Here is a 21,301-nt window from a genome sequence, read left to right on the forward strand (position 1 = left end):
TCGTCTCCTCGGCTTGAGCAACCCTTCGCCCCGCCTCGTTGACGTAGGCCCCCCCGTGCGGTGACGGAGGAACTATATATTCCGTCCACACGTCCCGCGGTTCACAGGCGCTGCTCTGTCCCCCCATCCTCGCCGTCTCCTGTCTTCAGACCACGATGGCAACCTTAAGAGCTCTTCGTAAACTGTGTCAGCACTCACAGCAACAGTTGTGCAGTCTACACACGTCCGCCATCAGGTGAGCCCGTAGTTTCGGTAATAGACGGTTACTCGATGTAGTATTTCCGTTTAATGGACTTGAATGAGGGTTAGCTTGGATTGATCGGTGTATGTTGTGTTTACACTGTCAACTTGGTATGGTTACGTCTCAATTTCTGTAATCACATTTTGTGCGTGATAGCCGATACATATAGCAGTTTATTACGGCGAGCGCCAAAATATTGAGTTGTTTTGAGAGGATTTTCGTGCGCCCCTAGCGGCGCGCCGGTAAAACTGCAGCGAGCGGCGGCTGATGAAATCGCTGCCGTCGCTTGCACTCCCGAGGGGCGGGGATAGCGGCGGCATAGTGTTGGTAAATAGACAGCATACGAGTGGATGATGGTTAATATTCAGATTAATTTCCATCTTTCGTGTGAAAGTTGATTTGATATGAAAGTCCGACTGATGATCTGATTGTCCTAAAACCCAAACCTTGTATAAAATGTGGACATTATTGAAACTTTTCACACGCAATTGGCAGAAAATGGTGACAAACATTGAAACAAACATTGAAACAAAACGCATCAAAATCATACCAACCGATAAATAATCCTAAAGATGCAATCTTTAGAATCCCAAAATGCATTAAAACCCATTGTTTCCCATAACTTGAATCCACTGGGAGTTGAGATGGCTGTCCGCTGTTTTCACGCTAGTGTAGAAAGTTACGTTGTAATCTAGATGTTAATTTCAACTATTGAAATCTATTTGAATAACCCGTTTTACAAAGCTCGGTCACTAGGACACCTGGCAGCAATGCAGAGCTTGGCTCCAGACTGCTGATGGATCAGTACAAAGTGTTAATACTTTCTTTCGGGGCGTCTAATTGTCGGGGCCAGAAGAAAGAAAGGGAGGGTTACATAAGGTTTTAATGGTTTTAATAATCAATCTTCTGATGTTAATTGTGTTTTCTTGCCATCTTGCGTAAGTGCCCACTCTCAACACATGGTGTTGAAATGTGACACCACCCACAACTTCAACAAACCTTGCAGGAAACTTGCTTCCCATTTGGCTGCGACTAGGAAACGCTCCACTTGCAGCAATAAGCCTTCCTTACACCTATTTATATCCGTGCGGGCTCCTTGCTCTATACTTGGTCTCCGGCCTCCAGGCTGCAAGAGTTGATAAGATAGTTTTGGATAACAAAATGGCTGACCTGCCATATCATGATGACTGGTGTGGGGTGATGTTCTGGCCTCCTGCTCATCTGCCCTATCGCTCCCTCGCCAGACAGGAGGCTGTAGTCATCTCGGGGAGAAAGCTAGCAAGACAGATCCGCGAGGAGGCCCGGGTCGACGTGGATAACTGGGTGTCGTCCGGCCACAGGAGGCCCCACCTCAGCGTTGTGCTGGTGGGGGACAACCCCGCCAGTCACTCCTACGTCCTCAACAAGACACGCTCGGCCGCCGATGTCGGTAAGCAAAAATAAATGGGGGTTTTACACATAAATAACTATACTATATATTATTTTTTCTGTTTGTTACCATTCGTTTTTGGCTAATGGTACTACATCTCCTCACTGCCTTGTAGGAATCAGCAGCGAGACCATCCTAAAGTCCTCAAGCACCAGCGAAGAAGAGCTGCTGGATTTAATTTATAAACTCAACACGGACCATCAGGTCGACGGCCTCCTGATCCAGCTACCTCTGCCAGGTAGACACTCGCCAGCAGAACCACAACTCATGAACATTTATCCATTATTCCTAGGCAGAGTATCTGTTCCTAGCAGCACAAGTCGCAGGCCCTGATTTGTGGGCCCTTTGTATAGGGAACTCTGTATACATTGTTTTCACGGGGGTCTTAAATCGCTTGTGTCTGATCTACCAGATCACATCGACGAACGCAGAATCTGCAACGCTGTGTCCCCCAGCAAGGATGTGGACGGTTTCCATGTGGTCAACGTGGGCCGCATGTGCCTGGACCAGTCCACCATGCTGCCCGCCACTCCCTGGGGGGTCATGGAGATCATCAAACGCACAGGTGGGTGGAGAGACAGACCCCGCCCATCTCCTCTTCACCTGAGGATGGGACTTTCCTCTGACGTGTTTCTCCCCCTCCGTCTCAGGTATTCCTACCCTTGGAAAGAATGTTCTGGTCGCCGGCCGCTCCAAAAACGTGGGCATGCCGATCGCCATGCTGCTGCACACGGACGGGCGGCATGAGAGGCCTGGCGGTGAGTCGTGTGTGTGTGTGTGTGTGTGTGTGTGTGTGTGTGTGTGTGTGTGTGTGTGTGTGTGTGTGTGTGTGTGTGTGTGTGTGTGTGTGTGTGTGTGTGTGTGTGTGTGTGTGTGTGTGTGTGTGTGTGTGTGTGGGGATTTCACATGCTCATGTTATTTTGTTTCTGTGTCTCTTCAGGAGACGCCACCGTTACCATCACTCACCGCTACACTCCTATAGACCAGCTCCGGCAGCACACTAAGATTGCTGACATCATCGTTGCCGCAGCAGGTAGGGGTCTGGTTACTGAAATAGTTAAAAACATGTGGTTTAATAAAATGTCAAAGTGTTTTAGCATTACTAGTGTTATACCTTGTTTGTAGCTGTGCGTTGGGCTAGTTAGCAGAGCTAAGTGAAAGAATCTTCACTGGGGAGGGCTTTTACTCTGTATCTAGAGGTCCTATTTCAGTTTATTTCTATCCGTGGGTCCCCTAACGGTGTAATCTTGTTGCAGGGATTCCAAACCTGATCACGGCGGACATGATCAAAGAAGGAGCGGCCGTCATCGACGTTGGGATCAACAGAGTGCTGGACCCCGAGACGGGCAAGAGCCGGCTGGTGGGAGACGTGGACTTTGAAGGTAAGCGGAAACAGAACGTGAGCATTAAACCTGTGGTAATGACCAGGGTAAACCGAACGTTGTGCATTAAAGCTGGGGTAATGACCAGGGGAAACCGAACGTTGTGCATTAAAGCTGGGGTAATGACCAGGGGAAACCGAACGTTGTGCATTAAAGCTTGGGGAGATGACCGGGGGAAACCGTGTGACTGGTCACGAGCAACGAGCGTAGTGCCCTCATTTAATTAGGGTCTAATTACATGGTTGCAATGTCTTATTACAGGCCTTTGACAGCCACCGATTCCATTTTCTATATCTTTTATATTTGTCTGAGCATTTGACTACTGAATGCTTTCGGGATAAATATAAGATGACCAATAATACTTCTTAAATAAAGTGCCTTCTATAGCTTTGAGGATTTAATGCTTAATTTACATTTACATTATTTACATTTAGCAGAGAGGGCAAAAAGACTCCCTAAGTCTGTGATGTATGCCCTGTTCTAGATTCCAACGTTTCATTCCCGAGCGTAACGTCTCCTGTTTGGTTTCAGGTGTTCGACAGAAGGCAAGCTTCATCACCCCGGTGCCCGGGGGGGTTGGCCCCATGACGGTGGCCATGCTCATGAAGAACACCATCAAGGCGGCCAAGAATGTGCTGCTGTACCCCCCCGAGAGGGTCCGCATGGCCGCCCTGTCATAGAGACCCCGCGCTGCACGGACCCATCAGCCCAGTACATTCCACTATTGAATCACACTGCCCTCCAAAACTGTTTTTTGATTTTACCCTTTTAACCCCCTGGTTTTAAGTTGTTTTGTCCCAAATCAAAGATGTGATACGATGCCAGCCTGTTACGTTCGGATCACAGTGACGTTACACACTGCCTCAAGATCCTCGTTACTTTTAACACTAAAGGTGGTTACATTTATTTCATGCAAGTTTGTTCACAGTTGAACGATTTGCCAGTATTCATCCCACCTCAACAGGATTTTATACTTGGGAGAAGTTTAAAATTGTTTATTTGTATATCCACATAATTTAATATTTAAAAGGCACACGAGGCAGCAGTATGTAATGTTGATTTGGCAAGGAATTCTGGACAATGCCCGGTTGTGAGTTTGTTTATATTTTTTTTCAGAAAGCTAAAGGGCTTTCGTATGCATTTGTAGGCAATATTTTGAAATAAATATTCCAATGCTTCTTTGTGCTATTGTTATTATTTGTTTGTTAATCTTATTACAACTTGAAGGTGTACATTCGGTTGGACATTGGGTGTGGTAACATTATTTAGGAATCTATGCGTAATTGGAAAAAGAAGGTAGACGATAAGCCTTTTTCTTGTAATTGCAATGGTTTCTTGTAGGCGGGCCGGCTACAAAATGATTACGTAATCAGATTACGTAAACAAATTGCAAGCAGTACATGGTGGTTTAACAAACCTTATAATAAAATCGATATATAATTGAATAGGGGTTAGGCTTTATAAAAACGAGTTTAAACACGACTATAGGATAATACGTTTTTGGGCTGGGCCTAGGAACTATATATCATGGAAGCTGTTCTTGCGGAAATTATAAGCGAGCGGACACATCCGCTAAACACAAAGCTGGCGGCGCTGAGTTTACAAACGTTTGAAATTTAAACCTTTTATCCATCGTATGTTTTGGAAGCATTTTTAAGTAAACGATGGACCGCGGTTCGATTGAACAGCTGGCAGAAGGATCTTCCATCCCCGGGAGGAAGAGGAAAGAAGACAAAAAGAAGAGCAGGAAGAGGTCCTCTTCCTCGTCGTCCTCCTCATCCAGTTCCTCCAGCCGAAGCCGGAGTCCTAAATCCTCCAAATCGACTTCTCGCAAAAGCCAAGGTGACTCATATGTGATGATACTAAAATATATTAAATGAAAGATAGCGATGCTGAACTATAGTTCGATGCCTGCTCAATGAGGCCTGATGTTAGCTCGCCAATGCTAACTGTTAGCAGTGGACACATGAAGATGGAATCGCTGAATGTTGTAATATGTCTCCTTGTTACTTTAATGTATACTCTTCTTAATACTTTGTACCGATCGTGAATGTTCTACTCAAATTCCCTTGTGCTGCAGATACTAAAACCAAAAAGAAAAGAAAACGAAGTTCCTCGTCATCCTCGTCGTCCAGTTCATCATCCTCCTCAACTTCAAGTGATGAAAAAGCGAAGCGGAAGAAAAAGAAGGCGAAAAAGAGGAAGCTGAAAAAAGAAAAGGCAAAGCTCAAAAAGCTAAAGAAGAAGGAGAAGAAGAAGGAAAAGAAATTGGCCAAAAAATTGGCCAAGAAGACGGAGGCTCCCATCCCGCCCCCACCGGTGGCGGTGGAGGTGGTCCCGTCCTTCCTTGAGACCTGGCAGAGCGACGACGCAGCGGCGGAACTCGGGCCTGGTACGTCCTCCAACATGTGTTCAAGTAACTGAACCATAATGTAACACCCTGAAAGTGTGGTCATAATAATGTACACTTTGTGTCTCCAGTGATGACGGATGAGCAGAAGGCCCGGCTGTCCACAAAGAGGCCCCTGACCAAGGAGGAGTACGAGGCCCGACAGAGCATCATCCGCAGGGTGGTGGACCACGAGTCAGGGCGCACCAGGTCTGTTGAACATGCGCCCAGCTTTTACTTAGGTGGGCCGCTGTTGGCCGACTGAGACAACGTCTCTTGTCGTTCCAAAATAACAGGGTTGCACTAACCCCAACGCAGCAGAGCCGCAAGACTCGGAACAGGCCTGCTTCTTTCATTGTAAGAAAGATAACAGTAGCCTTGATTTAAAACAGTTGTGGTTGATTTTATTATTATTTCTCAGTCTGACGCGATAGACGGTCATATCGGGCCGCGGGGCTCTTAGCCGTTTTGATCATCTGGTTAGGATCCAGCTTGGATCTCCTTAGTTTCATTGCTGAACATTCAATGGATAGGGAAATAAATGAAAGATCTTGTTTCCTCAGACTGGTGAGGGGAGAAGGGGAGATCATCGAGGAGATGGTCACTAAGGAGAAACACAAAGAGATCAATAAGGTAACTCGTTCAACGACTGTTTGGAATGTTATTTCATTAACTCAGTTATGTTCGGTGACTTAACCATGTCACTCACTGTAGCAATCGACCAAGGGAGACGGAAACGCCTTCCAGAAGAAGATGGGCCTCAACAGGTAGACAGGAGGCCACGGGCTGAAGGCACTTCAAGAGGGCTGCCTCCCAAGCTGATATAGTTGTTGAAGTGTGGGGAGAAGGACCCGGCCCTCGTAATGGCCAGGCAGCCGCTCACGCCTAGTGTTGTCTAGTTATGTCAGGGAGATTAATTCACTCTACTGCAGTGCAGTGTGGTAAAGGTAGTTATGTCAGAGGTAAAGTCACTCTACTGCAGTGCAGTAGTTTTACTGTTTTAAGTGCACTGTATGACCGCCGCCTGGCTGAAACATGCCAGCAGCCGATCTGCTTTGATGCCCGGAATGCAGATTAGCAAGCCTAGACACTTTAAAGATGTCAATCTTGTTACCTTGTTTTTTTAACTTTTTTTTAATGTTAAATGATTTTTTTTTATTCAACTATAAGCTGTACATTCATATGAACAACTTTCTGGGGTAATGCTATTTGAAGTCCTCAACAAGAAATAAAACTAATTTTCAGAAATCAAAAATTGTAGTCATTCTATTTATGTCTACAAACCTTTATCACTGCTCATGGTCATAAAGAAACTGCAGCTACAGAGGAGGTGGAAAACTGCTTGGACCGCATACCTGATCAGGCTGTGGAGAGATGCTGACAGGCCTTCATGCTTTCCCATTCACCAACCGGCCATTATGTGTGTCTAATATGGAAATACTAATTAAAGGATTTACATTTACAGGATGCATTTTGTAGGACCATTTTCACACTGTCCATTGTACTATGAGCAGTAAAGAACAAGATTACATTTTTGGTTCTCAACTGAAGGGATGCCCAAAAAAGACAATATTTCTTTAGTAGTTCATGTTATTTACACATTGTACATACAAACATGGGAATGGATAAAATCAAGGTATCCAAAACCAAAAAAAAACTGCTTGTGCAATGAAAATATTTCCCAAGCTTTTACAAATGCATTGTATTTACATCTCAGCGTGTAAGCCATCTGTGCACTAGGAGTGGCAGAACATGGTCAGACTATTGATGTTATATTATCAAGTTAAAAATAGTTCTTCGGATTAATGAAACCCCTTGTTTTGTAAGCTAGCATATCCTCTCAACATGTTAAAAATAGACAATATATTTTTAACTTGTGTTTTACATTAACTGAAACATCCAGTTTTCTGGTAAAGTAACGTGTCCTCGTTTTACTGTACGGCACACTGTGCATTGATGTTCTGCCCCCTGTCCACAAGGTCACCTTAAAATACTACTGGTGAAGCAGCTTGGATTACCCAGACCCGGTTAGGAGGGGGGTTGTAAGGCAGGGAGAGGGAACATAAAGGCCGTTATTTTCTGGGTCTGTAGCAGAACCAGAACGGACAGCCAAGACGCTTGGCTTGAGCGCACATATTATACAGACTTTAATTTTCTCGATCAAATGTGTACATGATGGGTGATCTTTAGTAGCAGTGACAATTTTTATTCAACGTTGCCTATTCTGGATTTTTAGTTGATGACCAAATACATCTCCCACAACCAGGGTCATAAGAGTGTTGCATACATTAAGAGTAGGAGAGCGCTCCCACTGGGTAGTTATTTACATGTATGGAAGAACGCAGTCTTCTAACACCATCTCAAATGGTGTTTTTTTACACTTGTTGTAATAACAGTTCTGTGCTTTGAAGTAAATTAGGATGTATTTCTGACGATTTTGACACAGTAAACAGATATTCTCTCCAATAGGCTCTGGTACGGCGTACCATCCACAGATAGAGGCAACGTTGTGGTAGTCAATGTTGCAAATTAAGTCTTAATCTTCTAGACAAACCATAGTCTGGGCCTTAGCTTTTTGTAATCATCTTTTGTCAATGTCCTTCCTTCCATGTGTTGAGTTAAATCTGTCTGTCCAATCGGTCTGAGAGGATGACTCATCTGACCCCCTGCGTGACCAATCATAAACCTCCACACGTCACCTGACAGATCAGCCAGCCCGTGCCTGCCCAGGGACTATCTTTAGATCTGGGCCTTCACCTGATTGTCAAAGCATCTTCACATTCTAAGCAGGGCCGTCTCTGTGGTGTGGAGAGGAGAGTATTGCACATTTCTGCCGACGTTTGCTCTATGCCCTCAGAGCGGCTCATTGTACAGAGTTTGAACGATTAAACCCAAAGATGGTTTTTTCCACTTAGACCAAACGGCACAGCATGAACTCTAAACCCTGTTGAATTTAAAACTTTGAAGCATATTGTACAGAATTTTACAACTCGCCAATTTGCTGTGAAGATGTTGCAATTGTCAGAGCAACCTTAACCTAAAAATAAGTATCTAGAAACACATTCATTGCCTCATTTACAGCGTAGGAATACCAACAGGATGACCATACTTTGACATTTCCAAAATAATCGGAATAATCATACGCTATACTATACTATACCATTAATGCAATTCTGGTGATTGGAAAGCATAACCCAGATATTACAGGGAGAATACTGTGCCAGGCAGAGACATTAGTATTGGCTACTGCAAATTAAGTACAGAAAAAATGTCTACAATGAATCACAATAAACCAGCTAAAATAAACTGAAAACACCCTCCCCATAAAATCCGTTTGCTTGAAGATCTGTTTTCATTTAAATAGCAATAATTAAAATGTAAGGTGTACTGAATTGGTGCCGTTTGGTCCGGACGACACTCGAGTCCCTAAGAGGATCCAGCAACCAGATGTACGCTCCAAAACAGCGTGACAGAACACTATTTACAGGCCCTGTGGGCTCAGCTCTGGAGACACATACAGCGGATCGCTCTCCAGCTTTTGGATTTGGCACAACCCCACAGCAGTGGACCACTGGAGCAGTGACAGGTCGGCCCCATCGCTCACACTGTCGCACTGCAACATGTCGAAACACCACCGGAAACCAGGAACACTCAACTGTCACCTTAGTCTAAGGGTCAAATTCAGTGGTTTTCTCAATCTTTTCTCCCCCTTATGTTCAGAGTATCCTGAGTCTGGGAGGAGTCAGTACAACAGGGAAGAACGTAAATGCATAGATTGTTTCTGTGGCCATAAAAGTACAAATGCCAGCAACGCTTGACATTGCTGCCATTGTTTTCAATATTATTTGCCAGCAGGATATTACATTAAATCCTTTAAAATCATTGCTAAATAACTAAAATAACTGACAGCACACTAAATCGGTAAAGTGCCTAAATGTTCACAATCTCTAGCAACGATGGCTAGAAGTCGTGTGGTTGGATGGAGGATATTACCAGGAAAAGAACCAGTCCACTTCCTGGAGGTCAGGATCATCTGCCAGGACATACGAGGCCCGTCCTTAAATAGCACTTCATTTATAGCAGAGCTTAATGTTACTAGCAGGCTGCGAGCCGTCAGCCTCAGCAGGGGAGGGGGGGGAGGATCAGTTCATCCGCCGGCCACCAGGGAAGCCGGTCTTCATCAACCCGTTCCAAGACGGCACACTGCTGGGTGGCCATGTTGTATTAAAGACACATAAATATATACTCAGTAGTTTACAAGTAGATAAATGTCAGGACCTTCACTTTGGGAGATCTGATATTGGACAAGTTCTTGCTAAATAAAGTTATTTTTTAAAAAATATCTAAATGCCTCATTTTCTTTGAAAAAAAAAAAGTTGCAATTGGTTGATAAAAGTAGGGATCGTTTATGGTGTCGTTTTAAAAAACAGTTTGTAGCACCGACATTCGTCCACTCAATCCGGTGAGAGCCAGCGTTTGATCCCATCTTAATAAAAGAACACATCATATAAAAAAAAAAATCTTTGCGCGTCCTAAAATGGTGACTCGTCGAGGCCCCCCTTTATAAGAAGCGGTTCCTTCCACGTGGTCCAGGGAAGCGACCGCAGATCCTCGCGCTCTTCCGCCTCACTTGGGGTTGAAGAGCGCGGGCTCCATCTTGGAGCGGCCCCAGCAGTTGGCCGTGATGCTCATGCTGCGCCCCCCGGGGCCCAGCCCTGGCCCCTGGTCGGGGGCCCTCTCCAGCCGCTCCCGCCGCTCGCCGTCCGACTGGCTCTGCGTGCGCTCGGGCCGGCCGCTGGGGCTGGTGGCGGGCGGGGCCACGGCGGGGGCGCTGGGCGTGGGCTGGGCCGAGATGGTGCGCAGCAGGTGGTTCCTCTTCCGCAGGAAGTCGCTGCTGGCGCCCAGGCCGAAGCTGCCCTTGCGCAGCACCATGCGGGCGCTGCCGCTGGCCTTGGCCGGCCGCGCCGCGCGGTGCCGGTGGTACTCCAGCTGGGACAGGTGGGCGGCGTAGCCCTCCGTGATGAACTGGGGGGGGGGGGGGGGGAGCAGAAGGAGAGAGGGAGGAGGTGGGAGGGGAGAGCAGTGAGAGAGAGGGGGAGGAGGTGGGAGGGGAGAGCAGTGAGAGAGAGGGGGAGGAGGTGGGAGGGGAGAGCAGTGAGAGAGAGGGGGAGGAGGTGGGAGGGGAGAGCAGTGAGAGAGAGGGGGAGGAGGTGGGAGGGGAGAGCAGTGAGAGAGAGGGGGAGGAGGTGGGAGATAGAGAGGGAGGGATGATCATGAAAGTTAGCAGTATGGCTCACGGAGACATATAGGGAACAGGTATTTCTGACTTGCGTTGGCTTCAGTGAGCTCCAAACGCTTTAGCAGTCTCTGATCACAGCGCTTTGGATGCTGGAGGTGAGCGGTACCTGGCACTGCTGCTGCATCTTCTTGGAGGGCCGGCCCACGATGTAGATCTGGGAGGGGCCCAGGCCGATGGCTGTGTACACCGAGATGTCTTTGGTTGAACCGTAGCCAGCGAATATCTTCATGTTAGCCTGCCAGACGCGCATGAAGAGAGGAGCATAGAGAGTCTGTGTGAACAACGCTGGCTTTGTGTGTTCATCACAGCAAATGCATTATTCCTGGGGATATTTGTAGCGAACCGAACAGATTGACAATATATATATAGTCCTGAATAAAAATGAACAAAAATACCACTCTGTGCGCTTTGGGCTCAACTCAACCGCTCCTAAAATATGGACCTATACCTTAAGACTGTAAGATTGTGTTACTTTTTATCCACCCTTGTTACACAGCATCTGGTTAGATCAGTTTTTTTCTGGAGAGGTTGCTGCTATGCTGCTTTGGAATTTGCTTTAACCAACGGAAGTTTTTACTTCAACGGAAATGGTGGCGCTGACGTTTATGTGTCTATTGAGAGACGTGAGACGTGTTTGTACGACTGTGAATAACGACTGCATGTCGCTGCCCTCATAAGGGCCTTCTAAGGACTCCTGATTGCTTTTGCAAGGCAGGTGTTTTACAAACTTTCTCAGTTTTAGCAACAAAACCTTGGAGGAGGTCCTCAGCCTCTAGGGAGTACAGAGACTCGTGAGTCTGAAGGCCGACCCTCTACAAACACGCGGACAGCACACCCTTTCAGACCCTCCAGACCTCCCAGAGCCCCAGACCTCTCAGACCCCCCAGCCCAGACCCCCCAGACCTCCCAGTCCAGACCTCCCAGACCAAACCTCCCAGACCTCTCATACCTCCTAGACCTAACAAGCACGGCCCCAACGGTCTGCCTTGTAAGGCAGACAGACCCCCCCCCCCCCCCACAACGCCCCGGTCCCTGGCCCACCTCGGTGAGGGACTTGAGGAAGTTGGCCTTGTGTCTGAGCGGGTCGTGGACCAGGCCGTCGCAGAAGGACACGATTCCATGGGGGAAGTTGTGCTGGGAGAGCCAGGCCACCACGCGCTGCTTCTGCATGTCGGGCCGCCCCGTCACGTAGATGATCAGGAAGCCCAGGTCCTGCCAGTGCCTGCTCCCACACGACACACACACACACACGATGGAGGTCAAAACCGTTCTACCGCGGGGCCTCGGGGAGAGCATCGTCATGCTGTCTTTGGTTGGAGTTAGAAAGTTAGACAATTGGAAAACTAGACGAGCGTACATCATACAAAGTCATCGAATTTAAAAAGCTAAGATATCACGTGCAAACATTACCCCCCCCCCCGCCCACCGCCCCCAGATCTGTTCATATAATAACGAGTCATGGTCCAACATATCGTGTTAACGGATCTTATCATTTTCTATTGCTTATTTGAACTAATAAAGTGTGACCTTTCATGATCAGCTAGGTGCAGCGGTGATGTGTATTGTTGTGTTATTGACTGAGTGGCTTTAAAGCCGCTCGCTCCTCACCGGACCACGTCCACCGCCCCCGCCCGCACTTTGGGGTCGCTGCCCATGATGGAGACGCTCGCCGCGAACGAGCCGTCGATGCTGAACACCACAAACTCTGTCCCCCGCGGCAGCACCGTCAGGTAGCTGTCTGCAAAGGTGTGGTCCCCTCTGGTAGGGGGAGGGCGGAGGGGGAGAGAGACAGGAGGGGAGGGTGGAGGGAGGCAGGAGGGGAGGGGGAGAGAGGCAGGAGGGGAGGGTGGAGGGGGACAGGAGGGCGGAGGGGGAGAGAGACAGAAGGGGATGGTCGAGGGGGAGAGAGGCAGGAGGGGATGGTGGAGGGGGAGAGAGAGAGAGAGAGGGAGTCAGGTTGCTTTATTGTCCATCAGGTGTGACAGAGAATCACCAACAACAGCTTGAAGGAGAGATGAGGGTTGTGTACAGAATCAGCTACATGAATTTGTCTGTTTATTTTTTATGCTTTGGCAACACGTCTTTCATTAACAGGGCATGACAATAAGGTTGGATAAATATCTATCGAGAAAAGAGAAGAGAGGAGGAGAGGAGAGAGAGGAGGAAGGAGATGTATGGAGTGGAGAGGAGAGAGAAGAGGCCTTCATGTTCCACAAGACACCCTTCGTCTAACTCCAATCCATAAGCACTCCTTGATGCCCCCCCTGTGAGCTCTGGGGGGGGGGGGGGGGGAGAGGCTCGGCGGACTCACCGGACCACCATCTTGATGGGGTAGACCCCCACCCCTAGGCGCCGGTCCTCAGGCAGCAGGAAGGAGACGCGCCCGCTGCTGTTGGTCACCTCCGTGTCGAAGTGCACCCACTCCCCCGAGGGGGGCTGCGTCATGATGTGGAGGTCCACCTGCAACGCAGCCACAGGGTGAGTTAAGAGACTCTCCCGTACGCACACACACCCACACCCACCCTCTCCCGCCTCCTACCTGGGAGGGGCTTATTCACTGGGAGTGGCTTATTGACTGGTATGGGCTTACTCACTGGGAGGGGCTTATTTACTGGGAGGGGCTTATTGAACGGGAGGGGCTTATTGACTGGGAGGGACTTATTGACTGGGAGGGGCTTATTGAACGGGAGGGGCTTATTCACGGGGCGGGGCTTATTCAGTGTGAGTGGCAGCAGTCCTCGGGTGGAGGCATTAAAACACCCACCTTCTCCCCGGTCAGGGTGACCATGTCCAGCGGGCCGTACATGAAGCGACCAGACAGCAGTTGCTGGCCGCCCTCCGTGAAAACGGCGTCGCTCAAGCGGTGGTTGGCCGTCACGTTCTGCCCAGGGAAACAAAGACAGGGGAGCATATCAGTAACCTGCCCTGTTGGGAACCTGTGTCTGCGTCTTATTGCGTTAATGCTGTGTATACATCATGTATTATCAGATTGAAGCCTGTTCCAACTCTGATCTCAATACAACAGATATCATGATCTCATGTCCTCCCCCTCCTCTGATCTGGTCTTTACTCTGTACTCTACTTGGTCAGGGCTAGGCCTCAGTATGATAATGACCTAATTGACCACACCTGAGTACTGGGGGTGGGGTTATATAAGCAGGTTTTCGCTCTCATTCAAGTAGGCACCCTTTTCGGTTGATGCAGGCACGCTATTAATTTACTCTTTCACATGGGCACTTTGCTTTATCTAATTATTTCCCCTAATCCTCACTCTTTGACTCGATATAGTATCACATCCAACATACAGACAGATTCACCGCATCCAATTAGACATGAACCATATCCTTGTACTATCTTATATCCTTATCCCTAACTATATTATTATCCCTAGACATGTTTCCCCTTATTTTGTACCATTTCAATAAAAAACCTTTTTGATTTCAAATGTAATTCTGTTAGTTGAATCCCCTTATTATGTGATTGTGTACGAGACACACAGTAGAGATCCCCACTCTGATCTCATGTTATGTTGTGGTATCATGCAATCTTGTGTGTTCTCTTGAACTTGTGGGATCATTTGATCTTCTTCTCACCCGGATCTTGACGTGGGTCCTCTTGCGGAGCCACTTCTCCCGGGGTTTGGACGGGGTGAACTCTGACACCTCCTTCCCGTCCAGCTCCAGGATACTGGAGTTCTCGTGTCTCATGACCTTCAACACAAACTCGTTTAGTAGTCACCTACGCCTGATCACAAACAGCAACAGGATCAGTGACTCGTGTTACCCACAGAGTGCGCCGTCCCGGGGGGGGGGGGGGGTCGATCTTTGAGCTCCAGCCCGGGTCTTACCTGCCGCAGCAGGAAGGACACCACATCGGTGGACTCCCAGTAGGAGGCGTGGAAGAGGTGCGGCAGCGCCACCGTGGGGAAAGCCGTGAGCGCGTCCGGACAGTACAGCGCAAAGTCCATCCGCTTTGTGCCCCACCAGCGCGCTGCGACTGACAGGAGAACCACAGTGTTACGCACGGGAACACTGAACCACGTGGTGGGTCGGGGCTAATCAGGGGGATGGGAAGCGCCTTTCAACACCGGAGTGTTCTCCTCCACACACACACTGGATTCAACCTTCCAGCGTGTAGCACAGAATAAAATGCCCTTTGAGGAATCGTTAGAAATCACGTTGGAAGAAGATTCGTAAAAACGAGAGGAGAGCAAGACGAGCTGCATACCGCTGGATCTGACCTGATTTATGATCCAGAAAAGGGATTAGAAGGGAGTGAGGAAGGATGGTTAAATGGTGTGGAGGACGTTTAGGCGTGAGCAAGGAAAGATCTGAAGAGAACCTTCTTATTGATATCCTGAACCAGGTTATGGAAAACTCATACGATCGCTCAGACGTAATAAACCGGATCCGAAATGATTATGATCCGAGGCGCTGACGCAGAGAACGGCAAGAAAACCCAAACAAGTGAACAGCGCGAGTCCCAGCGAACACCACAAGCAGCACCAGCAGAAAGACAAAGCGGGGAGGGGGGAGGAGTGGTGGGTTAGACTGAGGACGCGGCCAGAGGATAGAGGAGGCCAGAAGCTGCTGGCCGGCGACCGGAGGCCGAGCAGAGCCCCCGTCCCGGGAGTACCTTGGTCCACCTCGGCCTGGGAGTCCAGGGAGACCAGGTCCGAGAAGGCGTGGTCCAGCCCCACGGAGGGACACGACTCACACGGGCTGCTGGGGCCCCAGCCCGCGCAGCCCTCCTCATCGGGCTCTGGGGGAGGGGCCCGACCCGGAGCCGGGTCCGGGTCTGGGGGGCCTTGGAGCCGGTCCCTCCTACGTGTCTTGGGCGGACTCTTCAGGAAGAATTGCGACGAGAGGGCGAGTTGGGACAACAGGCTATACCTTTTGGATTGGTTAGTTTGGCTCGAGCGTTCTACGGACAAGGAGGGGGGGGAAATAAAGCATGAGAGATGATGAGCTGGTGAGCTGATGATGGCTACGAGACGATAACAGCTCTCCTAGGCGATAACAGGCACGGTGTGACAAATAACTCTCGGTGTCTCACACACAAATCGGCGTTGAAAAGGCTAGGTTACCGACGGTTAAAAGTGACGGTTTTCACAAAGCACGCAGCTTTCCGAAGGTGGAACCTTTAGAAGTGTCTAGAGGCTAGAGCCTGCGCTCTTGTAAACATCCGAGAGGAAGTGCTGTAACTGAGGGAGGAAGGGGGAAGGGTCAGACAAAAACAGAACACGGAACACAACAAAGGACTGGCCGCCTGAGCAACACTGCAGGAGGAGGGGGATGCAGGAGCGACCCAGGGGAGGCAGGGTCTGCATGCAGAACGCAAAACGGTTGATAAATGCAGCAACAGCGGATTGCATTTACATTGAGACAGTGGATAAGAGTAACAAGGACATGTGGGAGAACCGAAGACATATACATCCCATATACAGCGTCCACATACATCCTGCTATTGACCACATGACGAGCCCACATGACCGGAAGGCTGCCATCGGTTTCTTACCCTGGCTAAACCAAACCCTGACTGAACTAATGCATACCTAAATTCTAATAACTTCAGAGCTCAAACACAAAGACACTCTCTAATGCAACAGATCAACATAGCTACAGCCTTTGCAGTTCTGACCTTATACCTTAACTTAACCGTCTCCATCACAGTAACCAAACATTTGACCTCAACATTACCAGCGCTTTCAGAATACTTATGAAGAGGCTTATTTACAACCGTTTTCATCGCAGTTCTAGTCACACGCTTGTCTAACCAGAAGACATTTGGCCAACATGGGCTAGTCATGTTGCTAGAGACAGCATCATGTCCTTGGATACTCTGCAACCGCTAGTCAGTTGGGTAGCTAGCTCCACTTAGTCTTGCTAGGTTCTGCTAGCCTGGTTAGCCCCAGTTTACCAAGTTAGCTATGAGCTATGAAAAATCCTTTAAAACTTGGACCATGTCTTTGGTCAAGGATTTGCATTCATTCATATTGGCCAATGAAGTCAATGGTCCGACTTCTTTGGGATCCCTCTACGATTTCCATGACACGCGTATGAAACATACAAAATAATTGTTCTAACAGCTAGCCTGTTTAGCGCCTGTTCGTCTAGCTAGATTCTGCTAGCCTGGTTAGTTACTGTTTATCTACCTAGATTCTGCGGGCCTCTTTAGCTCCTGTTTGTCTAGCTAGATTCTGCTAGCCTGTTATCTCCTGTTTGGAGATACTGTGTGTGTAGAGTCAGAGTGAGAAGAAGCTGAGATATAAAAAAGAGAGAGAAAGAGAGTGAAGGGAGCGTGAGAGTGTTTTTTGCGAGTGGGAGAGTGAGAGGGAGAGGGAGAGAGAGGAGAGGGAGGGAGAGAGAGGAGTGCAGCATGTTGGGGGTGATAACTTACTGTTGGCTATGTTGGTGGCAGTGTAACTGTCTGCCATCCCTGACACCTGGCTGGCCATGCTGACCTCACTGGCCCGCCGCAGGCCCCTGGAGTGGGGGCCCGGTACGGGGGAGGTGGGGTTCGAACTGTCCATGAAGACACCACCATGAGACTGAACAACATCCGCTATTGAGCCAAAACAAGGAGATCCCGTTAGACACAGACGCCCCAGGGAGGAGGGGGGACGACGACAAGGGATGGTCAAGGGGTGGCGATGGCGCCCCAGAGATGAGACGTAAAACACTGGGATTACGAAGAGACGTGGAAACACTGTGGTTATATGAAGACATGCCCTTAAGGTTTCCACGGAGCGGCCAGATGTAGACGATCTCTGATACAGCCCTGAAGGTCTTGTATGCTCACACAGTGCTGATAGTACTGTGATCTGGTCAAGTGAACATTAGTCATTCAAGCATTTTGACCTTAAAATGACTAATAGAGGTCATAGAACTCATACCGACCTTGCCGTGGAAACATTATGGGATTGGCATTCAGCGCAAACACATTCAAAGCCCGCTTGAAACAAGGTCATCAAAAAGAAACGCTTGTGACCTTGTGACCGCAGGGCCGCGGCAAGAACACACAAAAACAAGACCACAAACACACACATGTTTTAGAAGGTCACCCAGCTTCTCCATGAGCAGGTTCGGGATAAGTGTAACTTTTGCGTTTCCAAGCATATATTTATATTGGCATATCCGGGGAGAGACCGATATAGGAGGGTCCTCCTCAGAACCAGTTTGCTAACGACTCAGAACATTTCTTTGAGAATCGGTTTTGTTCTTCATCAAGTAAACTGCGTATTTGAGTGGTAACTTGGGGGAGCGTGCACACTGGCACAGAGAGAGCAGAACTAGGCAGCGAGATGCACTCACTATCGACATCGCAGATGCCCTGAACGTGCCTCACTCACGACACAACAGAGCAAACCAAAGCAGTGGAAACGGGGAAAGGACAGGCGATGAAACACACTGAAGGAAGCAAACACACACACGCGGTGATGGGGATGGGGCCGGGGGAGGTGACGGAGGGGCCGATACAGGAGAGGCTACACACACACGCAGAGATGGGGATGGGGAGGTGGCGATGGCGGCGGAGCCGGCACGGTGATGGGGATGGGGATGTGGTAGGCGGCCGGAGGTGATAGATACAGGAGAGGCTACACACACTCCGGGGCGGCGGGCGGGGCCCTGGGGGGCCCGTCCGGCCAGTGGAGCAGCGGCACGGGGAAGCAGGTCTCGCTGATGGTCTCCGGGTAGCGCAGCGCTAGGGGAGGGGCGGGGTCGAGCAGCAGGGGGGCGTTGCTCTGCACTGTCTCCACTACCGGGGGGGGGGGGGTTGAAGTTGGGGTGGGGGTCGTGGAGGGGTGGGGTGAGGTCCGGGTGAGGTCCGGGTGAGGTAGGAGTGGGGGTTTAAGGTGAGATAAAGGTGGGGTTGAGGTCAGGGGAACGGGGTTGGGTGAGGGATGGGGTAGGGGTGGGGTTGGTGTTGGGGGGGGGGTAAGGTAGGGTGAGAGATCGGGTAGTATGAGAGATGGGGTAGGGATCGGGTTGGGGTCAGGGGGTGAGGTAGGGTGAGAGGTGGGGTGAAGGTTGGGTTGAGGTCAGGGGGTGAGGCAGGGTGAGAGATGGGGTGAGAGGTGGGGTAAGGGTTGAGTTCAGGAAGTTAGGGGGCCGGGTCCCGAAGACGCAGGAGCAGGAAACAGGGAGAGGAGAGGAAGGACAAGGAGGAAGACACAGAAGAACAGATGAGGAACAGGACATGGGAGCCGGGTGGAGCTCTAGACCTCTGCATGCGGTACGCTGCCGCCACACACACCCGCAGAGAACCCTTTTCCATCTCCCGGTTCCCAGACAGCCTACGCCCTACTCATCGTGAACCTAAGATGATCTTCATCTTGTTGGGGTGAATCTCAACATAACATTTAGCCCCGTTACACCCTAGAGGACCAGGGGTGTGGTCGGCGAGGAGAGCTCATCGCAAAAAAAGAAGAAGATGAAATGGACTGCATTTATACTGCACTTTTCTCACCAGCGGCCACTCAAAAGGCTTTCAATACTGCCTAACATTCACCCATTCATGCAGACATTCACACACCGACGGCGGTGTCAGCCATGTTAGGCAACAGCCAGCTCGGCAGGAGAAGTCAGGGTTAGATGTCTTGATCAGGGACACCTCGACACTGGGAGGAGTCGGGGGTCGAACTGGCAACCCGCTCCACCTCATGAGCCACATGCCGCCCCCAATCGTGTTGGCCCGAGTGTATCTAATCAACGAGCTGCATCCATCGGGGCTCACCCAATAGGGCGGAGTTCCCGTCGCCCAGGGGGAAACGCTGGTAGCGGGGCACGTTGAAGGGGGGCAGCAGGTGGAACTTCTTCTCCAGGAGGGGCTCCAGGCGAGAGGCCGAGGGGTCCGCAGGGTGGAACAGGTTGTACACCTGCTGGCACGCGGGCCTCAGCGTGGCCACTAGGGGGAGACGGAGAGACACTGGTTACTGCTTTGGCATTGGAACAGGTTTATAGGCCCCGTTCACATGAAGCCGAAACGGGCGAGTATCTCCGTAAAGACGAAGCCAAGCGAAACCGGGTAGATCTGTAGAAACGCTGTAGTACACATTCCAGGCCCATAAGGGGCGCTGCTTCTGGTACAGAAATCCAGAAGAAAGGAAATAAGAAGAAGAGGCGAGCATGCGCATAAAGGCTGCCCTTATGCGCATGCTCGCATGCGATTTCTGAGACTCCAGGGGCTTAAGAGCCATTGGCTAGGAGGTCGAGAGGTGGGGCGATGACGTCATGGTTTGCGGTTTCAGTCGGTTTCAGGCGTACACACGAATCCAAAACGAAACCGGGTAGATTTGAAACCACCTCCGAGGGTGGTTTCAGAAGTTTGCGGTTTTGGTCAGCGGATTCGCCGGCTTCGTGTGTACGGAAGGCCGAACCGTACAAGACCTTTGCGGTTTCGCCATGAAATCGGCTTCGTGTGAACGGGGCCTTAGAGAGAGGGAAAGAGAGACAAATGGAGAGAGAGAGAGAGAGGGAGAGAGAGGAAGGTAGAGAGAGAAGAGAACTGTGCATCTACTGAAATCCTCTGCTACAATATCTATTCTATTTCTCTTAAACTTTAGAAAGTTGAACCTCAAGGCCATCATAAGAACATCTAATGTAGCATGAGGACTGTCTTATCTATTAAATATAGGAATCCTTATCTTTTATATTGGTTTGCATTCACATTGCCAGTTTGACGCGTGCACACAAAAGAGAACCATGTTGATAGGTTCATGTGCCTAGGTTCATGTTCATGGGTTCATATTCGAAGGTCATGTTCGTAGGCGTACCTGTGTTTATTTACAGCAGGTGAATGGTGTATGTATGCAGTCTGCTGTATTCTGAGATGAATCCTTAAAACTAAACCCCTATCCAATCATCAACTTTAACCCCGGGGACCTTGAAACTAGTGGAGAATGTGTGACCTAATCCTTCTTTCGTTTGCGTGTGAAAGTATAGCCTGACCTAAAGGCCTGTGAGGACTAAACATAAAAGACAGAAAATAAGGTTTGGGAAATTTTCCAGGATCCAAAGAAACGCCTGCTACTCTGTGTGCTTTGCTCTGTTAGAACAGGATTATCTTTCCTCAAACATGAGACGATGTGCTGTTTGCTTTGGGTGGAACACCGCCATATTAGATTCCTACGCTATCATGTCCTGTGTCTCTACTCCTCATAAGGGCATATGATCTGACTCGAGTAAGAGCAACACAAAGCAGGCGGATGAAGTCAGATATCAGAGCGTCTCCACACGGCCTGGAGGTCCTGGAGACTCCCCTCTCAGATTCACTCTCTGTTCCGCTCCCATGACGCTGCACCAAACTAAGTTCATGTGTTCATCCTGCTCCCTGCTCAAACACACACTCACTGAGGCAATCTGAGAACTGCACCATGCCAAGCGCCACATTATAAGAACTATTTTACCCCACATATCATGGCACTGATGAACACTTGGTCCGCTCTCCCACTCCCGTTTACCAACGATATAGCGGTTCAGATATGGGTTTATATACTCTATTTGAAGCTGAATGTGTAATCGCTGTCTGCCTGTCCTGGATGTTCCACTAGGTTGGTGTT

General features: G+C 49.4%; 3 protein-coding genes across 5 annotated transcripts in view; 2 read left to right on the forward strand and 1 right to left on the reverse strand.

The window, feature by feature from the left end:
- The first annotated feature begins 74 nt into the window (after positions 1 to 74).
- LOC130383889 (bifunctional methylenetetrahydrofolate dehydrogenase/cyclohydrolase, mitochondrial-like) lies at positions 75 to 4,245 on the forward strand. Its single transcript, XM_056591779.1, has 8 exons — positions 75 to 235; positions 1,486 to 1,670; positions 1,786 to 1,908; positions 2,083 to 2,235; positions 2,321 to 2,428; positions 2,611 to 2,703; positions 2,927 to 3,052; positions 3,584 to 4,245. The coding sequence occupies exons 1-8, from the start codon at positions 156 to 158 to the stop codon at positions 3,730 to 3,732; spliced, it is 1,017 nt and encodes a 338-aa protein (XP_056447754.1). The 5' UTR covers positions 75 to 155; the 3' UTR covers positions 3,733 to 4,245.
- Positions 4,246 to 4,584: 339 nt separating this feature from the next.
- On the forward strand, positions 4,585 to 6,897 carry LOC130383890 (ADP-ribosylation factor-like protein 6-interacting protein 4). Its single transcript, XM_056591780.1, has 5 exons — positions 4,585 to 4,894; positions 5,133 to 5,444; positions 5,534 to 5,651; positions 6,005 to 6,074; positions 6,156 to 6,897. Exons 1-5 carry the CDS (start codon positions 4,717 to 4,719, stop codon positions 6,210 to 6,212), a joined length of 735 nt encoding a protein of 244 aa, XP_056447755.1. The 5' UTR covers positions 4,585 to 4,716; the 3' UTR covers positions 6,213 to 6,897.
- Positions 5,754 to 21,301, reverse strand: part of LOC130383883 (membrane-associated phosphatidylinositol transfer protein 2-like) — a 32,529-nt gene continuing 16,981 nt past the window's right edge. The window contains exons 15-26 of one of the 3 annotated variants that reach the window (XM_056591764.1): positions 19,477 to 19,647; positions 18,346 to 18,498; positions 17,140 to 17,304; positions 15,376 to 15,663; positions 14,588 to 14,736; positions 14,334 to 14,450; positions 13,505 to 13,621; positions 13,052 to 13,200; positions 12,349 to 12,498; positions 11,782 to 11,962; positions 10,847 to 10,975; positions 5,754 to 10,466 (exon numbers count right to left, since the gene is read on the reverse strand). In XM_056591764.1, coding sequence (XP_056447739.1) covers positions 10,068 to 10,466; positions 10,847 to 10,975; positions 11,782 to 11,962; positions 12,349 to 12,498; positions 13,052 to 13,200; positions 13,505 to 13,621; positions 14,334 to 14,450; positions 14,588 to 14,736; positions 15,376 to 15,663; positions 17,140 to 17,304; positions 18,346 to 18,498; positions 19,477 to 19,647 — 2,168 coding nt within the window. In that variant the 3' untranslated portion in view covers positions 5,754 to 10,067. The remainder of the gene's footprint in view (positions 10,467 to 10,846; positions 10,976 to 11,781; positions 11,963 to 12,348; positions 12,499 to 13,051; positions 13,201 to 13,504; positions 13,622 to 14,333; positions 14,451 to 14,587; positions 14,737 to 15,375; positions 15,664 to 17,139; positions 17,305 to 18,345; positions 18,499 to 19,476; positions 19,648 to 21,301) is intronic. The other 2 variants (XM_056591762.1, XM_056591763.1) reach the window with 2 other exon arrangements.

This window comes from Gadus chalcogrammus, chromosome 6 (genome assembly GCF_026213295.1).
Source record: "Gadus chalcogrammus isolate NIFS_2021 chromosome 6, NIFS_Gcha_1.0, whole genome shotgun sequence".
NCBI lineage: Eukaryota > Metazoa > Chordata > Actinopteri > Gadiformes > Gadidae > Gadus > Gadus chalcogrammus.

Coding starts and splice junctions, on each gene's coding strand:
- LOC130383889 (XM_056591779.1), top strand. CDS start 156: ATGGCAACCTTAAGAGCTCTTCGTAAACTGTGTCAGCACTCACAGCAA. Junction 236..1,485: donor CTACACACGTCCGCCATCAG/GTGAGCCCGTAG, acceptor CTCCCTCGCCAG/ACAGGAGGCTGTAGTCATCT. Junction 1,909..2,082: donor GATCCAGCTACCTCTGCCAG/GTAGACACTCGC, acceptor CTGATCTACCAG/ATCACATCGACGAACGCAGA.
- LOC130383890 (XM_056591780.1), top strand. CDS start 4,717: ATGGACCGCGGTTCGATTGAACAGCTGGCAGAAGGATCTTCCATCCCC. Junction 5,445..5,533: donor AGCGGCGGAACTCGGGCCTG/GTACGTCCTCCA, acceptor TTGTGTCTCCAG/TGATGACGGATGAGCAGAAG. Junction 5,652..6,004: donor CACGAGTCAGGGCGCACCAG/GTCTGTTGAACA, acceptor TTGTTTCCTCAG/ACTGGTGAGGGGAGAAGGGG.